General features: G+C 43.3%; 1 protein-coding gene across 5 annotated transcripts in view; it reads right to left on the bottom strand.

The window, feature by feature from the left end:
• The window catches only part of KANK1 (KN motif and ankyrin repeat domains 1), a 201,327-nt gene that overhangs the window by 5,910 nt on the left and 174,440 nt on the right, over positions 1 to 20,977 (bottom strand). For all 5 annotated transcript variants that reach the window (XM_038769438.1, XM_038769434.1, XM_038769437.1 and 2 more), the window contains 6 exons: positions 17,158 to 19,833; positions 9,741 to 9,956; positions 8,937 to 9,045; positions 7,091 to 7,324; positions 4,791 to 4,878; positions 1,739 to 1,958 (listed from right to left, as the gene is read on the bottom strand). In XM_038769438.1, the coding sequence (XP_038625366.1) occupies positions 1,739 to 1,958; positions 4,791 to 4,878; positions 7,091 to 7,324; positions 8,937 to 9,045; positions 9,741 to 9,956; positions 17,158 to 19,833 (3,543 nt within the window). The remainder of the gene's footprint in view (positions 1 to 1,738; positions 1,959 to 4,790; positions 4,879 to 7,090; positions 7,325 to 8,936; positions 9,046 to 9,740; positions 9,957 to 17,157; positions 19,834 to 20,977) is intronic.

Raw genomic sequence — 20,977 nt, 5'->3', positions numbered from 1 at the left:
AACAGTGATTGTGCAGAATAACAGAAGGCGCTGTGTTGAGAGCCCACTGAACCACAACTGTGGCTCAGAGACAGCATATAATTCGGGAGAAGCAGCACAATCTAATGGATAGAGCAAAGGCTTGGGAATCAGGAGGACCTGGGTTCTAATCCTGACTCTGCCACCTGTATGCTGTGTGACCTTCTCTATGCCTCATCTGTCAAATGGGGATTACAACAGTGAGCCCCATGTGGGACAGGGACTGTGTCCAGCCCGATTTGCTTGTACTGATCCCCGAGTTTAGTGCAGTGCCTGACACACCGTAAGTGCTTAACAAATACCACTATTATTATCATTAGGAGGAAAGTCGAAAGGAGATATTCTTAAGCAAAAAGAGAATCCTCTCAAAGTGATTGCTGCGAGGCAAACAGTCACATGAGACACAATGCTACTTGCACGCAATTGTCCTTTTAGACTATTTTAAGCAACCCTTGCTTTGGAGGAGCATTAAAAACTCAGTAGGGGCCTGAATGTTAAATTTAGGTAGCTCCTGTTTGAAAAATGAACAAATTTATAACAATGGCTAGTGAAATACAAACAGTAAAGGCTGGCATGAATAATGCCAAATGCTTCCGTAGCTACTTATAACACCACAGAGCATTTGAAAACATGTCCAAAGGGCCTCAGAAAAAGCATGCTGATTAAACAGCTTCCAGTTTCAGGAGTATTTGGTCTGATACAAAGATACAATAAGAGCTCTAAGGAACTGCTGGGAAGTAATAGGGCTATTTTTGTTTGTTCAGGCCCATTTTCTATTACTATAATTCTTAAAGATTCCTGAGACTTAATAATGTGTCTTCTAGTATGGTTTAAAATGGGTTCAACACACATTAAAGGAAAGATCTGGGAGGGGGAAAGAAAGAAGCCTTATATATTTAAGCTATAGTAATGTTTCCACTAGAGAAAAATTAAGAAAGCAATATGGAAATTTCCTCAAAGCTGACAGCAATCTGACTCCATACTAAATGGCATTAGCCAAAATTGGGTTATGTTCCAAAATAAGAATCTGTAGAGGGAGAAGAGGTTGAGATGGGTGTGTCTGCAACATCCCTTTCCCCATGACTATTTATATCTGGTTCCAACTTCTTTCTCTCTATTCACAGATGTGTTTCATTGGTCCAGATTCTCAATCTATGAAACTGAACATTTGGAAGTTTTGAGTGATTTCAGAAATAGGCCACTAACCAAAACCATTCCAGCAACGGTACAAGATGTTTGTTTAAAAGAGAACCCTGCAGTTCAGACCAAATACTGCTCAATTAATACTTAAGGTCTCTGTTGCATTCTGCAATGGTAAACACAGAGGAACAGCATGGCCTAGTGGAAAGAGTCTGGGCTTGGGAGTCAGAGGACCTGAGCCAAATCCGGCTCAGTCACTTGCTGGCTTTGTGACCGCAGGCAAGTCACTCAACATCTCTGTGCCTCATTTCCTCACCTGTAAAAGGAGGATTCAATACCTGGTCTCCCTCCTACTTACACTGTGAGCCCCATGTGGAACAGGGACAATGTCCAACCTGATTAACCTGTATCTACCCCAGAGCCTAGAACAGTGCTCGATACATAGCCCAGAACAGTGCTCGATACATAGCCCCCAACCGAGCTCTAAACTTTAAAAATTCTGTAGCTGGATAAACCGGCTTCAGTGAAGTGTTTCCCAATCGACTTTCTGTAGGAGAGAAGCTTGATTCAGTCGACATACCAGCATCCAAAAGCAGCTTCACAATTTCAAAGTTTGAGTGGGATACACTGTAATGGAGGGCTGTGTTTCCATTGCCGTCAGCCATGTTGATGATGTGCTGGAGGACAGCAGATGACACCTCTTCAAAAGCAGCAATGTAGTCCCCAACCATGGCAGGAATGGCCGACTTCTGACTCGACACACGAAACCACTCATGCTGGATGGTGTTCAGACAGAATCGCTACCAAAACAAAACCTTCTAGTCAGCTCTTCTACTATATATAGATTTCCTGTGCACTAGGCTGGCATTCCAAAATAAAAAAAAAGATCTTTTTTAGTTAAGCACAGGCAAGAAGTCTGTGATCACAAACCAAACATCCAAAAGCACAGACACCTCATCCTCATGGCTTGATCGTATCTTTTGGCTTTAAAAATCAGAGTGTTCATGTTACCCAACACCTGCACCCCAACCTGTATGCTCTGTTAGGACTACTGTGAAAATAGTCTCATTCATTAGGTCCACCAACTGTCGTTTCTTTGTCTTTTTAAGTTTTGCCTTAGACTCACCGCCCTGCCTTTTTAGATCCTCCCTGATGTCCAGGTCATTGGTATGTGTGTCAGTGTTCATCTTCCTGAAAGAGGTAAGGTTAAATCCAAATTCCAGGTGGCGAAGATTGGTGGCAGGTGTTCGTGATTTACATTTGTTTTCTCCCCCCCTTAAAATTTACTCCCATTTTGAAATTAAGGGAGAACATCTGTAACCAGTACTCGCATTTTACAATGAATGAAGAATGGCTTGGACAGCTGCCCTACAATCTCTTTCGTCTAGACCTAAAGCTTAATTCAAGCTAGTGCCCTTTGCCTTTTAATCTCTTATCCAGGAGAAATCAATAACTTTTATACAGAGGCTATCCCTCCTGTCCCTCCCCACATTCTATTGCTTAGATGGTCTTCTCACATTAACACGGAGGGAACAGAAATTATCTGCCTGGACTGCCGGGGCCATTTTCAAATGGTAAATGACAAATCACCTGTTACTCCCAAGTTGCCCAAGATGGCAACTATATCAGAACTTCTCAAGATGGTGGGTACACAGGGATGGTGTGCCAAGCTCCTCCTTCCATCAATACAGGGCCAAATTAGCCCTCGTTTTGTGCTCTGGAGCTGCCCTGGCACTGTCTCCGCCTGAAGGCATAGGCGGCAACCCCACTCCCGCAGTCCTGTTCAGGACCCCCACCCAAGCCCACTGATGGCTTGAAGCAAGTTGAGGCCGCATCAGGCCTGAATGGCGTGGGAACACAGGGAACCTCACTCGAACCCAGACCCCATAGGCTGGTCTGGCCAATTCTAAGCAGGGGTGGTGCTCTGAACTCCTTCTGCAATCTCTGATTTAGGAGAGAGTTTGCCCCAGATAGGATGTGAGAAAGAGGAACTACACTCAGGCCTAGACTTCACATGGTGGCTGGGACTGATTCTCTTTCATGAAATGTTGCCTAAGATGTCATTATGCTTCATGTATATGCAGATGGAGGGAAAAGGGGGAGGCATAAGTTTACACCCTTTCTCTGGGCATCCAAATTTCTGAAGTTGGCCCTGCAGACTGTTTTACCATTAAGTAACTTGCACTCTGATTTTCCCCTGTTCCTAACACAGCCCATACTAAACTGCTTATACAAAATCCGAAGTTGGGGAGGGGGCAGAAGGAGACAGAGTATAGGATCCTAAAGCAAATGCTTGCATGAGCAATGTCACGGTATCAATGTGATATGATACAGGCTGCATAGACCTTTTCAATCTACATCTTTGATTTTTCCCTAGTCATTGTATATTCAATTCTATTGACATTTCCCTCAAACTCTACTCTGAAACATCATTGAGATATTACTATCATCATTGGCCTGAAAGGATTTAAGTGGATTATATTAAGTGAAATACTAGGAAAATTAAATAAGGAGTTTCAGGTAGCATTACAAAGTTAAATTTCATTACTAAGGGTTGGAAATCATGTGGATACCCTCATGAGTTACATCTGAGCAGTGGATAGACTGCCTTATCAATCAGTGGTATTTATTGAGTGCTTACTGTGTGCAGAGCACTGTACTAAGCACTTGGGAGAGTACAATATAACAGAGTTGGTAGACACGTTCCCTGCCCACGTCTCCAACAGAACGATAACCAAACCTTTCCACTTACTTTTTTCTCTCTAGCCCTACTTTGCCAAAATCCAATGCTCACGACCTGTTACTTATTGAATATCATTTAATATTATAAAAGAATAAGTGCTTTTCCTGAACCAAGTCATGCACTCTGATTTCTTCCTAAAATTGGCAACGGGTAGAACACAACTTGAGTCCTGAATCCAACAATCATTCAATATACTGAGACTCCTCTTATTTAACTACAAACACAACTAAAAGTCACACCTCTGTGCTCACTTCACTTCTCTCTGGGCCCCAAAACAAAACGGGGGACTAGAAGCTATTTAAATGCTTAAAATGGCAGCAATAGTGCATGACACATTAGAACGTCATGTACTTTTGGAATCAAAAGGAATGCTGACCTCTGCCCAGACTGTGTATTTTGTCAGAGAAAACCACACACTATCTTTAGACGCACTCAAATCCCAGCCCAAGGATCCTTTAACCACAATACTTCTGAAAACAGAAATGGAATGTAGAGATGCAAAGTGGGTACAATTTACTCCCCGTTTCCATCTCCAAGGGCCCATCTTCTGGTTGGTTAGATTCCTAAGAAGAGATGTGTGTGTGGAGGGAAAACAAAACAAAAATCCCCTGCACTGCAAATGAAGGGGATAAAAAGGTGCAAACAAGAGCAACTTAATATTGATATGTCCATGGCTTCTACCACTCCCAAGCGCCTACGACAGTGGTAGGCAATCAATCAATGGTATTTATTGAGTGTTAACTGTGCAGAGCACTTGGGAGAGAAGAGTACAATAGAGTTGGTAGACATGATCCCTGCCCACAAGGAGCTTATAGCACTCCATTGATTGACCATGCTATACTCACATTATGTATAGAAGGTTCACAATGGATATTGACATTTGACTTACCATGTCTTTGCTAGTCAAAGCTTTGGAGTCATCGATGTTGTTTTTCAGTAGGTTGCAGGCTGACATCATCTTCTCACTCAGTTCATACCTGAAGAAGAAAATGAAAACTGATGGCTGAGTTCTATACAAATTAATTTCAATATGAACTTCTCTTCAAATAATCAGCAGCCAGACCTTGGACAAACCCAACTCCCAGGGTAGAAAGTCATGACTGTTCTAAACGCTGAGGAGGTTACAGGGTGATCAGGTTGTCCCCTGGTGGGGCTCACAGTCTTCATCCCCATTTTACAGATGAGGTAACTGAGGCAAAGAGAAGTTGTGACTTGCCCAAAGTCACACAGCTGACAATTGGCGGAGCTGGGATTTGAACCCATGACCTGTGACTCCAAAGCCCGGGCTCTTTCCACTGAGCCACGCTGCTTGTACATACTTATTACTCTATTTATTTTACTTGTACATATTTATTCTATTTATTTTATTTTGTTAATATGTTTTGTGGTCTGTCTCCCCCTTCTAGACCTGGAGCCCGCTGTTGGGTAGGGACCGTCTCTAGATGTTGCTAACTTGTACTTCCCAAGTGCTTAGTACAGTGCTCTGCACACAATAAGCGATCAATAAATACAATTGAATTGAATGAATGAATGTGTGATCAAAAGAACGGCGTTCGGCCAAGAATTGTGCCAGCCCCTGAAAACTGGCAGCTTTAAACTCCACGAGTGATCTGGATTTGAATATAACAATTAAGAATTAGATGTATGTCTAATTGTTCCAGAGAAAGAAAGAGGAAAGGGGATTTGCTTCTTGAAACACAGGATCAATCCATCAGTTGTACTTATTGAGCACTTACTGTATGCAGAGCACAGTATTAAGCACTTGGGAGAGTACAATATAACAGAGTTAGTAGACATGCTCCCTGCCCACAACAAGCTTACAGTCTCTGCTACCTGGGAGAAGTTTCAGTGCAATGTTCCCACTTATAGTGAACACAATGCACTTTAGAACACTTACCTTCTGTCTACATTGGCATAGGGCTGGGATTTACCAAATGAAATACAGGTAGATTACCTGAGTGGTTGTGTTTATACTCGTGACTGTGAAATATTGAAACTGAAGAGTTATATGCCTGTTCCTCTGAATTTGCACTTTGTCATTACTAGGTAATCTATATTGGTTATTAAACTCTACGAGTTGCTGCTCTCTCAGCCACATGCATTATGGAAAATCAAGATTTATTGATATTTTAAATGTTGGTATTTATGATGTCCTATGGTCCATTCTTGAAGTATTTTTTTATTAAAGACAAAACATTATAGAATACTGTCAACAAGGACAATTCACCTTTACTGCAAATGCCATCTTGTGGAGCTAACCAAGTGCAACTCCACTGGAATTCATCATCCACAATATTTATTAAATGCCTACATTGTGCAGAATGATGAATTTTATTATTAAAAACAGCATTCATTCCCAAATAATTTCTGCTTCAGAAAGACAGGGAAGCAAACAATGAAGACTTCTGGAGTTTGACAAGTCTTCACATGGTGATATTAGGTAACAACAATAGGATTTGCCACCACAGTTTAAAAGTAAATTCCTGGAAGCGTTTATGATGACCAGAAACCAAAAAGCCCCCTTATTCAGTAGGCTACCTTGTTCTCTAGCTTGAAAATAGTATGACAAGAAATTGGCATTTCACCATTGGAAGTTTAAGTTTTCTTTTAAGGAGGCCAAGTAAAAAGCTTTTCTAATACAGATGAAGATTCTTCTAGCTACCCAACGCAACTGCTAAAGAAAATGGTAAATGGAGGGGCAGGGGAAGATATTCGTTCATTCATTTGTATTTATTGAGCGCTTACTGTGTGCACAGCACTGTACTAAGCGCTTGGGAAGTACAAGTTGGCAACATATAGAGACAGTCCCTACCCAACAGTGGGTTCACAGTCTAGAAGGGGGAGACAGAGAACAAAACAAAACATATTAACAAAATGAAATAAATAGAATAAACATGTACAAATAAAATAAAAATACATATATGCAGGTGCTGTGGGGAGGGGAAGGAGGCAAGGCAGGGGGAGGAGGGGGAGGAGGGGAAAAGGAAGGAGGGGGCTCAGTCTGGGAAGGCCTCCTAGAGGAGGTGAGCTCTCAGTACGGCCTTGAAGGGAGGAAGAGAGCGGATGTGCAGAGGGAGGGCATTCCAGGTCAGGGGGATGATGTGGGCCGGGGGTCGACGGCGGGGAAACCACCGGGCCAGCTGGCCGGAGCCGCCGGGTTGAATCCTCCGGGTGGGAGAGATATCATACCTCTCTCTGATTTCCACCTTCTCGGGTTCACTTCCTTGAACCTGTATCTCATCTTCTACTCCGGCCGGTTTGAAGCCATCTTGATCAACAGCATGGAGTCCTTCTGCCGTTCCTGGAGGGCTACTCTCCTCTTCCTCCTCTTCATGGGAATATTCATTGACATCACATTCATCATCTGACTCTGAAGAGCTGCTCTCATCTGAGCTGGATTCATCACTTGAGGTGGTTTCATACCTAAATGGCAATTGGAATTTCAAGATATGCACAATTAGACTAATAAAGGTTTAGCTCAGGGGCCTGACTTAGAGATTGCCAAAGATATAGTCTTAAATCAATCTAGAAATAAAGTAAAACCCTTTCACCAGTTAAAGCGGTAGGAAGAAACATGGCTTTAAGAGTGGTTTGTTTTGAATGGGCTAAGCTCTCAATGGACAAAATAGCCTATGCACATAATAATAATACTAATAATAATGATGATATTTGTTAAGCACTTACTATGTGCAAAGCACTGTTCTAAGTGCTGGGGAGCTTACAAGGAGATCAGGTTGTCCCACAGGGGGCTCACAGTTTTAATCCCCATTTTACAGATGAGGTAACTGAGGCACAGAGAAGTTAAGTAACTTGCCCAAAGTCACACAGCTGACAGTTGGCGGAGCCGGGACTTGAACTCATGACCTCTGACTCCAAAGCCCGTGCTCTTTCCACTGAGCCATGCTGCTTCTCACATTGCACATACACCCAAAATAAAATACAATTCCAGCATATCAATTGCCCATTATCAATGGAGAAGAAAGTCTTCTTTATGAGCTTACAAGTGATCAAGGTCTGGTCCTTTCCTGCCCTTAGGTTTCAATTCTCCTTTTTTCTGTCATTCTTCCTTAAATTGTACATTTAATTCTTTTAGAGCATCTTGGTAACTAGTTTAATAATCTGTCTTCTCCCTTCAATAAACGGAAGTGTTGAATTTATTCCTCCTCTTGACCCTCCTCCGCTTCCCTAACTCAGCGCAGGCTGCAAAACAAATCAACTGCCCCAATTGGTGCTTAAGACATTTGACTGAATATTTCATGTACTATGAAAAGTGAAATTATCTATGGATGTCTAAATGCTTATTCAATTTTGTGCTTTATTCTGTTGTGTATAATTTCAATGAACTATTCAGTTCTTTTCAGTTTGAGTTACCCACGGTGATTCGTACGCTCATTTGTTCCAATTATGGGGGAAACGGTTCAGATAATCCATTTTATGTGTCACGAGATAAATGATTAGAGAAGAAACAACAAATGAGAATGAGAAAGAACACCTTGTACTTTGACATGGCTACTGGAAAGCACCAATGACCTGGTCAGGTTTCCCATTACATTAAAAGCTCAAAAAAATTCTCTTTTGTTAAACATGAACCACTGTGAGATGAAGCCTCTTCTGAAACAATGAATGAATCTACTTTTGCCTGTGTCGAGAACCCCTTTACTTTCCTTCTCTGCTTTCAAATTTTGATATGAGCCAGCACATGTGGTTCTATATAGAAGATATCCTGGGGCCTATTTTTTTTTCCAGGCATGGGATCTTATTGCTCGAAGTGAGGATATGAAAACCGCTCTGCTTCACATCGTATTCTTTAAACAGAAATATGTGAGTGCAAAAAGTTGAGAAAAGAGTCCCTTAATGCTCTTTTCTGGGCGTATACGATGCTATCATAACTCATGGAGTTCTGGCAGCATACACTGGTATTTTCTTTCAAATAAGAGCAATATGGGGCATACCAGAGTCAAGGAAGAAGAGAAAACCTTTTTTTTTTTTTTTTAAAGTATAAGGGTTAAAAACCCCTACTGAAACGTTTTCTTACCCTCCATTGATGCCAACAAACTGAAGATTTTTTTTGGTACTGCTTGAATCCTTTTTCCCATCCTTCTTCTTCATAATGGATTTGAGCGTATTTTCACTATTTGTACTGACTGTGAAAAAGAAGGGCCAAGAGCATGATTCAACACAGATTTGCATGGGGTATGCATGTGACCATGACATATTCACAAATTAAATCAAAGTCTCCATGTGATCTTGTCCTTTTCTATAAAGTGGCCCAAATCCAGGGACCCGTACACTAGACAATAATATGTAAACAAAATTGGTGAGAAAATTATGTTTGAGCTGAATAAAGTCAATTATCTAAAAATGTTCTCTAAAATCCCCCAGAAAGAGGAAATTTAAGCCAGAGGAATCTGAAGAGCCTTTCCACTGACTTGGCTAAAACAGTTCCAGGGCAGATTGATAACAGTTTCTTTTGCTCCAAAACATCAAAAGAGACACTAGGTTAATACCAGAACATGGTGGAGGAAAACCTGTTCCTTGGACCCTGGGTGAAAAACATTTAAGTGTTGTCAAGATTAATTCTCAATTTGGAAACCTGATAGGCTTCTCATGGAAATTCCTGGAAGGCACCCAGAAATTAAATGGGTTTCTCTTTCATCAATCGTTACCGAGTTAACATAATACAATGTTTTAAATTTGGGTGCTCTCAAAAAATCGTATAACTCCCCCCCCCCCCCCCCCCCACTCTTGATTTCATTTCTAAGAAGATTCAACCCTTCAAAGGGGAACATTGGAACCAACTGACTCTGACAGAACAGTATCATAAGTGGATAATAATTACCAAAATGTCCAGGGGCAATTTGGTCATCTGTTTGGTTTACTGGAGATATTGCACTATCCTGTGGAGGAAAGGACTCCTGGACAGAATCCATTCCTCCTATGGTAATCTTCTCTCCCTTAATTGTCACAACCTCTTGCTCTAAGACCGTTGTTTGAGATTTGGAAGTCACAGCTGATCTAGCAACTTGTCCATGCGAGATGTACTCTAAAGTATGACCTGAGAGACAGAGAGGGACAGAAAGAGACACAGGGAGATTATAACTTCAATGCCCACCTTTCCCATATGTTGCTTGCTAGAATAGAAACTGTGTCCAAAAATACAATATGAATGTGGAGGTAATCAACTCCGATCAATTAAGAGCTTTTCCTGGGGTAGATGTCCTGCATTGTGTAAGCACAAAATAATTTACTCTATTAACAGTCAAAACACTATCCAGTTCTCCAGAAACCCATCACCTAGAGAAACAGTTACTGTACCCTTGGATAGCATTTGTTCCTAAAATTTCTGATGACTGCCCAGTCACCCTTCTCACACCTTTTCTGACTCCATGGCCGCGTTTCCCTCCAGGTGCAGAGATAAATGGTGGCCGTGTCACACCAGTGTTGGTTGGAATGGTAAAGTGTATATTTCAGCAGATCGTCAGTCCCTCATATAAACACAAATGGTCATTCCCTGACCTAAATCCTTCCATCAGTGTTGGTATAAAGAAGCATAAACAGGTGTTTGGGAACACAAATTCTAAATTCTGAAGTCCCTATCTCAACTTGCCATACCGTCAGCTTCTCCACAAGGTGGCAGTGCTTTATACATGCACAGAAGGGGCCACAGACAATTTGGGGGGGGGGGGGGGGGGGGGGAGGGATATCAGTGCTATGAGATCATGAATTACTTAGGCTGCTAAACATTTATATTTATGCATCCTGAAAGGCAAAGTTTAAATGAAATTATGCTGAACAGAAACAAAAATTAATTATATTTTACATCCTCAAATTGTTTTCTAACGTAGTACACTATGCTTTAAATTGTATTGTATTTATTTCTCCAAATTGGGTAATAATATGTAAAAATGACTATCTTTGACATAACAAAATGGATTCCAAACAGAATTCTTATAGTAAGGCTCCCCATAAGAGCTACATAGCTACATAAATAGCTACATGGGCTGACAGATTCCAAGTGAGTGACATGCTGATCTGAATTTTTGTTTTTAAGTATGGTTACCTTCTAGAAGTACAGGTCAAAACCAAACAGATTTACTAATTGGACCACATCAACATGTCACATGTCTAATTCTTTCCATGACACACTGTAAAGATTACCTGATCCACAAATCCATTGGCCACAGGGCCACAGAATGGTTGTGATCCAGGAACAGCAAAGTCTTCACTTTGGAATTCCATGATATCTCACTTAAAGGCCCAATTGACAGGTTGGATTGAAGGAAGAAAAATTTTAATAATGGCCTGGACTTGGGCATGAATCCACACTCTCACACCAAACAAGGGTTTCCATCTGATACAGGGTAGGCATATCCCAAAATTATTTACCCATTATGCCACTCTGGGGCTATATACTGAAGACATGCTTTTTTTTACTGCAATTGTTTTTTGGATGCACACTACATCCGTTCCAGGACTTCCTTCCCAAACTTCTACCAAAATGAAGGTTCAACTGAGATGCAGACCGGAAGCTCACCTTTATATTTAACCAGTCAGATAAGAACAGTCCACATCATTTTCTTTTCTCGGGAGATGCCTATAAAACATATCTGAGGACTGCATATTCATTTTAAAGCAAGCTAAATAACAGAATTGAAAATGAGAGGATTGAAAGTCAGATTTGACCTCAACCCACTGCCCCTCCCAATTTAATTGTATACGTGTGACCCAAAAAGTCCCAAGCTAGGTTAACCGACGTCAAGGTAGACAGATGTGCCTCCGGACTCCTTTTTTTTTGAATTCCATTAGTTTGAGAGTTGGTTCCTCTCCAGGAAACCATCAATACTATAGTGAAATCACTACCAGAAACTGAATCCATGGCTCTTTGACTCTGAATTGGGGAACAGGGCTCAGTCTCTAGTTGCAGTCAAAAATGAATGGGATGGGGTTAACCAACAAGGATCAGATGGACTGGTGGGAGGAAGGGATTTTTTTTAGAATGCAGGCATATCCCGTGGTACAACTGAGTTATGTTTCTCAAAAATGTCTTTGTATCATTAACGGTTGTATCGTGGGTTTTTCCAATTAGCTTAATATGTCATGAATTGGGATCCATTCTAGATGCTTTGGAAAGGTATTATGAAATTCTTTTACACATATTTTGTAATGATATATGTCACTAAACTACTGCTTTATCTTCATTAATTCAAAGCACTGCACAATTTTAAAGGAGAAATGAAAAAAATGATATTTTACACCCTCATATTTTCTCAATACACTGTTTTAAACTGCATTTATGCGTTGCAGTTATTTCTCCAAATTGGGTACAAAAGGTAATAGACTCTGCAGGAGATGGCAAAAGTAGGATCTTGTTCTGCTGACTGTAGTAGTGGTTTGTCAACTTTAAGTGAAGAATTTGAAATTTAAGTGGAATAGGCTTCTTTTCTTCATAAAGTACCTTGTAGCTGGCTGGCTCCTTCTGAACATTTCTGGGCATCCTTGAACTCCTCCCTCCATGAGAATCTTCTTCTTCAACCACATTTATACATTCATCCACTTTCTTGAAAAATCACTGCAAGATTTTTAAATCCGAAAATTTAAGCTGGTGGTTGAGAAACCAAAAACTTCTTCATCTATTTTGGCATTTTGTAATGATGCGCTGGATTGCCTAAATTCCAGGAAGTCCTCATTGGACAGTGATTCCTCTGAATGAGACACAATTAACTCCACGATATCTGCATCATCCATTTCCAGATGACGTTACTTCCTCAGTTCAACAACTTCTTCGGTGATCTGCTCAGGGAACTCATTTATGCCTTGAGTATCTGACACAAATTGCGGGCAGGGCTTTCTCCAAGATCCATTTGTTGCTGGTTGCTTAATCTCAGCTCAGGTAGGAAAGGGGTGGGAAGGAGTTTACTTACCTGTAGCGCTCGGCCAGGGTGACAGGGGCCGGTCGGGCGTATGCGTGGCATCAAACAAAACAGGTTGTATCCCCGGGTTGTATGTATCATGAGGTGGTTGTAACCTGGGGTAAGGTATCAAACAATATTGGTTGTATCCCCGGGTTGGTTGCATCGTGGAGTGGACATAACCTGGGATAGGCCTGTATAGTCAGTTCTCCCATAATCAGTGAATTCTCTATGAGTTGTGAATCGGTCGCTGCTGGGGAGTTATGGGACATTTTTCTGACAACACACATCTATCTGGATAGAATGCGATATGACATCAGAAGAAATGATTGTGCACAGGCGCTTAAGCTTCGATCAAGATGGGAGTTTCATGATGCCAGGTTTCCTGACCAAGGAGTTTCTCCAGACCACAGCTACTGCATTCTGGGAGAACTGACTGCACAGGCCACTGCAGGCAAGAAAATGTGATCAGTGGTACCCTGCTCTAGTCAATGAGCACAAACAGTAACTAGGATCACAAGCTCCAGGAACATGATCCCATAGCTAGAATTGATAACTATGCCACACAAGCAAATACTTTGCCTTTTCCAGGGTTTTTTTTTTTTTTGCATTTTTAAGGGTCTAAGTATTAAATATTAAAAGGAAGAAATCATTATGTTATTTTATTAGAAAACGGGGCCAAGAATTTACTTTTCAAATTCTGCTCCTGATCGCACCCATAACACATTCATTGTCATCGTTAACAAACTGGTTAAAATGATCAGTAGCACATATAAATATGTGAGAACCAAAGGATTCTCCTGTCATAGGTGTGGCCTGAGGCTTATGGGCATCTCAGCTAGCCAAACTCTAAAATGAGTAGTCTTAGTGCCATCCATGTCAGGGCTAAGAGGAGGCTAAGAAAGTCTTCAGAATTTCTGAGGCCTTTGCTGGAGCTAAGACTTGAAAGGTAAGGTCCTCTAAACAAATCAGGTTCTCACTAAGGACTTCTACATTCAACCTTTACCCAAAATGTTTAGTAAGCTCACTCTAGTCCCAAATTGGAAATCTAGTCCCAAAGTGGATTCCTCTACACTTGATTTAATTTCAGAAGCATTAGACCGTCGTTAGAGGATTTTGAAAATCTTCTGGCACCCATCAAAAAATTAAAATCTAAACAACTTTTGATATACTGTGTGAAAACAAACACCACTACCGGAAGCATAACAGATATCTCTCTTAGGCTAGGAGGGAGAGGAAAATGTCGACTAAGAATAACATTTTATAAAACCTTCAGTTCTCTAGTCTCGCATTTGTCCTGATGCTCATCACTGTGTAGTATTGTTACATGAGTTACTCATATTTCACCTTCTGGATAATGGACTCAAGATAAATAAAACTATTTAACACAAGCTTAATTGAAAATTACATTTGCCCAGAACCCAGTAAGAGGGATAGAGTTTTAAAAACAGTTATGGCAGGCAACATACCCTCATCAGGGTTCAGCTGTTATATGTAGATTTATATTTGTTCAGACAGCTGTATTTTTAGAACTGATCATTTATAGCAGCAAACTTGTCTAGGATCTTTTCCCTTTTTTCTTTGGGAGACAAAACAAAACTCCAGCCCAATGGACCGGGGTTAAGGGGTGTAGAAGAAAGAGATTAATGCCCTAGATCACAAACAACTTTCACAAGGGATTGTTTTAAAATTTTAAAACAATCTGCACCATCATTTGTAGATATTAGACGGGAATGAGAAAAACATGAAGTGAAATGTTTATGTTAGAGTGCAAACTGTTCCATCCCCCAAATGTCTTACATTCTGGAGAATCACTGAGGATGGCCTCTACTGTCTTTTCCCCATTTATGCTGAACAAAATGGACAAGACTTAAAGGACAAGAGAGAATAGCTGGCACTTTTGTAGGATTAATGGTTATAAAGGAAAATTAACAGAGTAACAATACAATTTTTGTTTCCTCAGCCAAATTCATTATCGAAAATCTGTGTACTCTAAGCTATTCGATAAATATCCACTCAGAAACCACAAAAGGGAACATGCCCCCCAAAGGAACGGGCCAACCACAGTGAGAGAGGAGGCAAATCTAGGGAAGGAGTTATTAACCAAAATTATTTCCGGCAGTGCCATGACCACGCTTTGTCTTTGGGCAGAACCGTTACCCACCTCTGCCCCCGTTTTTCCATCTGTAGTTAGGGTTACAAGGAAAGAAATGTGGATTAAGAAGTGGTTGAAAAGGGTATCAAAGGCAAATACTCATTGTCAGGTACAAAGAACACCTGCTTTATATTAGGGCATCATTTGATGGTCTTATGGCACCAAATGGAGAGAAACAGATTTAATGCACTCCAAAAGACAAAGGTCTTGTTTCACTTCTCTGGGCTTGCCCTTACTGAATACCTCTGCTTACAAGCTCTCTTAATCAATATATTACAAATAATATCTTACAATATCTTACAAACTAATTTATAGACTACACAACAAATAACAGCAGATAAAGAAAACTGTGAACACACAACAGCGAGAAGTTGCTAATGAACGCTTCATCCACTAAATCATAGGTAAGGGAAAGAGGGAATCTGCTGGCTACCAAGCCCACCAAGCCTTCCTCCAAGGGATTTTGAGGCAACCATGAAAGTAAAACAACTCTTTGACTGGCCCTGGTTACTCCTGTGCTCCTTGAGAACTTGGGGTCATGGAAATAATGTGTTTGTGCCTAAGAAAGAGGTTTTCTCTTTGCTGCACAAATACTGCAGGTCTCTCTCAGTTAATGTTCACTCCCCAGGACTAACCCTAAAATAATTAACCAAAGATCTATCTCGAAACAAGTGACGGATGGCGTCACTGTGACAAGGAAGAACTGAGTGATGTCTACTCTACCCAGACAGTACAAAGTTATACCTTTATATTTTTGGCAAGAATGTGAAACTGAAAGCCCAGTGGAGAAAAAAAAATGTCTTTATTAATAGGCAATCCACTGTTCCACCTATGTTTAGAGACATTCAAAGGTCTTTTGGGGGGGCCTTGCCATCTGGGATCTTTTTACATTGAGGTAAGAGCCCAGAGATGCGCAGACAGTTAAACATTCTGGGTCCCAGTAGGGATGCGATGTTCAAAAATGATGCACTCTCCAAACATTTCGCCTTTAATGACGATAAGCTGGTGTGGGGCAGATATTTCATGATGTGTCCCAAATCCTCTCCTAGTCGGTTTAATATGAGCCATTTGATATGGACAGATAAAAATCGTTTCATTGGCCTGACTTTAGGTTTTGATAAAAAATGATTCAATGGTGAGCAACTTCACTTAAACATTACAGATGACAGGTGACAATGCAAACAAATCAACTTTAAAATACTCTGGGGGAAAAAATAAGACTAATTTCTCTCTAGCTTCAACCATAACCATATGGTGCAAATACCATTACTCCATTGACGCAACAGGTGAACGACCTCAAATATAGCCTGCTGTTAAATACACAATTATTGTACCATCTTGGCTGCCATTGTTAGGCACCTTAAAGACTAGAGCACCCAACTCTAAGGGGAGGGAAAGAAAAGCAAGAGTGAACTAAAAATATACGTCAAATTTAGTTCATGTCTACAAGATTTCTAAAGTGATATTTTTCTAACTGATTATGATAATGCTACCGACCACACCAATATTTTGGAAACGTGGATGGTGTTGAGGGTGCTATGCATGGGATCCTGAATAACAAAATGAGAAAGATTTGGGAAAAGGACCAAATATTTAACCTATTTTTTTCAACCATGTTTGCAGGGCTGAATATCCAGTTTCCTCCCAGCACCCTTCAGTGACACCGACACATAAGAGGAATGAGAGTCACCTATCCAGCCCACCAGCGGGAATTGTGCTTTATAGTTCATCAGGTTGTATTCTAAAGCAGGTCTGGGCCAAAAGTTTAGCTTTCTGTGCCTTTAAAAACAAATTTGGGGTTGGGGGGTGGGTGGTGGAGAGAGGACAGGGGAAGAGGACAGGGCCCAGCTGCTTTATACTTGTTTACTCACAGCTCCCAAATTACCCTGCCCTTCCACCTCCACCTCCCCGTCTCCCACCAGACTCCTTAGCCGCTGTTCCCTCATAGTACCCCTGTCCCTCAGTAGATACACAGTTGAGCAGAGGGGAGAGTAAGTGTGGCAGCATTCAAACCTGTGGGAAAAGGTTCAATCCCTGGTACCTACGCAGACTGAAGTGCCCTGGTGCATACCGGGACTGACCAATGTCTGTTCTAGGGCATTCATTACAGGACCCAAGAGGCCCAACGATCTAGAAAGAGAGTTGTCCCCACCTCTCCAACCCGCCCGCAACCCTCCACATGACCAGCTTACCTGTACTTGTGTCCAGGTTATGTTTCTGGAAGTCCAAGTTCCTGAGCTCCTCAGTGCTTGCACACTTCATGACCGAGTTGATGGATGACAGGGTGCTGATAAGCTGGGAATTCAGAGAGCCGATCTGCGCGCGAGGGGCCTCGAAGGCTTCGGCCAGTTCGCTATAGTTCTCGGTCAGCAGCGTCTGCTGCTCTGCCAGCAGCTTCTGGACTTGTTCGATGTAATGATTCAAGCCAGTCATCACTTTAGGGGGAGGATGGGATGGCAAGCTTTCCGCCACCTCACCCACGGGGTCATCGCCAACGCCTATGCTCCTTCTGCCGGCTGTTGGCCCGACAGTCAACTGAGGGGGGCCACAGGCCATATTCCTCATTTTAAGGCCAACCAGGTAGTTGTCATTAATGTTTATCTGCCCTACCCCAGAATCTTTGGTTTTCACAGAAGAGGGCTTATCGAACCCAGAGTCACTGGAGAGGAGGGTTCCCACTCCAATGGAGCGCACCTTGACGGAGGCGTTGATATCCTTCACCCTGCCCTCCCCAACTGCCACGCTCCGCAGCTCCACCGTGGCGGTATTAGTCTGCTTGTCGTACATGCTCAGGGAAGTGTTCGTGCTGGTGTCCATCAGAGAGGTCACTTCCGTGTTGGTGAACTGGCTCACCTGTTCCAGCACCGTGCTGGTGTGCTGGGTTGCCGTAGAAGGCAAGGCCATGACCCCAGAGTCCACCCGGCAACTGGCCTCTGTGTTCACGCTGCGGGAGACGCACTCCTTCGGAGAGCAGACGGTCACATCCACTGAACAGTCTCCGCACCCTATCGAGCGCACTTCCTTGAGGTCGAGGTTAGCCCTGCAGAGAGTCAAGTCGTCCACCGACTCTTCGGTGTTGCTGCCCGTTTCGGAGACCGCGGTCTCGATGCCCACGCTCTGGTCGCGCAACTCAACGGACCTCCCCGTGCCCTGGTCGCACACTTCCACTCTCTCCTTCACAATCCACTGACTCATGGGCAGCTCAGGCCCCACGGCCCTGCCTTCCAGGGCAGGCTTGCAGGAGACGCCGATGCTGCTCGTCTGCAGCTGGGTCCCCACGCAAGAGTCAGCCACGGCCACGTGACTGCCCACCATCTGGTCTCTCGTCGGTACCATGGCCTCCACCATCCGGCTGAGAACCAGAGGCTGAGCCATCGTGGCTTTGTCTAATTTTTTCCTGGATCCAGCCGCCTGCAGTTCCTGCTTCAGTTTGGTCATCTCTCGGTCGTGGGTGGTCTCTTTGAGCTGAACCTCCAGCCGGAAGATCTTCTCTTTGAGGGCTTCGATGGTCTGCTGCTGCAGCTCTATTTCCTTGTCAGCTTCCGTGACCACACCCAGCATCGCTTCGGTAACCCCCACTCCAGAATCCCGGGTTTCAGTCTCGGTCCCCACAGCCGCCTCCCTGCAGGGCTTGGAAGACCGACGGTACATGACCAGGTCGTTCATGTTCTCGTCAGCACCCACGGCAACCGACCTGCATTCCTTGAGTAGACCTGCCCCATTCTCTCTCAGCTCCGGGCTGTTCTCGTAGCTGCTGTCCCGGATCTTCTTCTCTAGGGCTTGCATCTCCGCCGTCAGCTGTCGGAACTCCTTTATCCTCTGGGTGCTCTGCTCCACCACACTTTCCACCTCCTCCTCACAGTCGATGTACAGCTCCCCGCCACCTTTTCTTCCCTGGGAGAGCTGCTCGAGCTGAGCGGCATTCCCAGCACTGTAGGACCGCTTCCTCATCCCACAGGTATCACCCTGGAAGGCTGGCTTCTGACTTTTCAGCTGAGATACCAGCTGCCTCTTTTCCTCCTGCAAGACGGAGATCTTGACCTGCAGCACTGGAATGGTCCTCACTTGCTCCTCCAGCTCCTTCAGGCGCTTCAGGGCAATTGCCATCTGCTCCCGGATGTGCTGCAGGTGCATTGGGCTGACGTTGGTCACTGGAGTGGACAGCCCAGAGCTCAGCGGGCTGTGACGGATGGAGCTGCCCATCGAGGAGGTGGTAGCTGCAGCAGTGGCATACAATCCCAGCTCCCCATTGCCCTGGTGCCCGTTTGCGACTTGATGAGATGCTGGGTGGTGGCCTCCGGAACCGACAAAGGTGGGGAGGGAGCCGGCTGAGCCCAGGCCGCTGAAGCTGGCCAGCCTGGGCCTCCGAAAGTCCCCTGGGGCCACCTGCATGGCGCCCCTCTCCTGCTCTAGTCTTCTCCGCGTTTCCATTAGAGTTTTTGTGACATGAAGGTTGTGCTTTGGGAGCTGTGGTGAGGGCGGTGGCAGTGGTCTGCTTTCCGGGATGGGGAGAAAGGCATGGGAGGCCTCGAGGGAAGTGGAGGGCTGAGGGGCAAGCAAAGGTTTCACTTGGTTCCTGGCAGTGCGGAATGAAGGGGACTGTTTGTTTTCATCGCTATTCGAGGAGGACAGCGACTCGGTGGACGTCCAGGCATCTAGCAGGCTGCTGGCATTGCTCACTCCAGGGCACGAAGGTACCAGCTTACGCCTCTTCTGAATATTTAGCTTTCTGATGGTGTTCCCTTTCTGAATATCATCCACATACTTGAGGAAATCCAAGTCTAACTGGAAGCCATAAGGCGTTTCCACAAAATAGGGGTCTTTCTGCTCCTTGTCACCTCCTCCGTTTAGGACACCACCTGCTTTGCCTGTGAGAACAAAGGAGATGGGAAAAGAATGAACACAATTTGCTTTATTTAGCATTTGAATTAATGGGGCAGCTTTCTTTCCAAAAACTCCGACTCATTTCAGAGCTACTGCGGCATATTCCATGGTTATTCCACGGTTATTACAACTAACCTGGTATGTAGGACAGTAATAATGATGAATATCTGTTAAATATTTGTTAAGCACTTACTATATGCCAAGCACTGTACTAAGTGCTGGGGTACACACAAAATAATCTGATCCCACATAGGGCTCAGTTTAAGTAGGAAGGCCATTTATTACTGTCCCCATTTTGCATATGGGAGAAAGTGAGGCACCAAGACGATAGAGGGCTTGTTCAATGTCAAAAAGTGATTCAAAATTAGAATGCTAGTCTGACCCTCAATAGACTAAGGTTTCCTCCATTTAGTGCACCACTGTCCCAGATTGCTTTGTTGGGCAGGAAAGTACTGTTGAGGCAGGAGGAGAAACAGATTCAGAAACTACTTCCGATTCAACTGAACTGAGGATAAGATGGAACGTTAAAAAAAAAAAAAAAGCAAAACAAAACCAAAAATCTCCCCCAACTTCCCAAGCACAGCTCTTAGCCAGGATGTGAGCTGTGCACTATAATTTTAAAAAGCCAAGGCATTTGTGCTTGTTTCTCAAGTTTTGGGATTATGGGTTAATGAGTCTTTCTAGAATCACAAAAATGTATTTTCCTTTAGATTCAGAGCTCTTGGAAAGTTTTCAGAAAATAAGAGTAAGCTCTCTGGCAGCCTGTCAAAGAGCACACAAAAACCACCTTTGAGAGCTGACTACAGGCAGCAAGTCGCAAGCCCTGCTCCCCCCACCACTCGCACATAGCAATACATTCACACTAGCAATTGCCCTGAACAAAGCTGGTGAAGCCCTTTCAGCTAATCACCCTCATCCGCTGGGTGGAACAAGGAAAAGTACAGCAACGGGAGACTCCGGAGGCAGAAAGGGTTATATACTCAGTCCTTTCTACTCAAAGATTCTCCCCTCCTATCAGACATTAGGCAGAAATTTTCAATTCCAAAACCTGAGCTGAGTCCTGCTTAAAAATAGGGCGTACAGGTTTTCTCTTCCTTGGGTGGGGGACAGTGAAAAGAGAAGACACAA

This window comes from Tachyglossus aculeatus, chromosome X4, assembly GCF_015852505.1.
Source record: "Tachyglossus aculeatus isolate mTacAcu1 chromosome X4, mTacAcu1.pri, whole genome shotgun sequence".
NCBI classification, from domain to species: domain Eukaryota; kingdom Metazoa; phylum Chordata; class Mammalia; order Monotremata; family Tachyglossidae; genus Tachyglossus; species Tachyglossus aculeatus.
The sequence above is the reverse complement of the archived record's forward strand: the minus strand, read 5'-3'. Positions and strand labels throughout refer to the sequence as shown.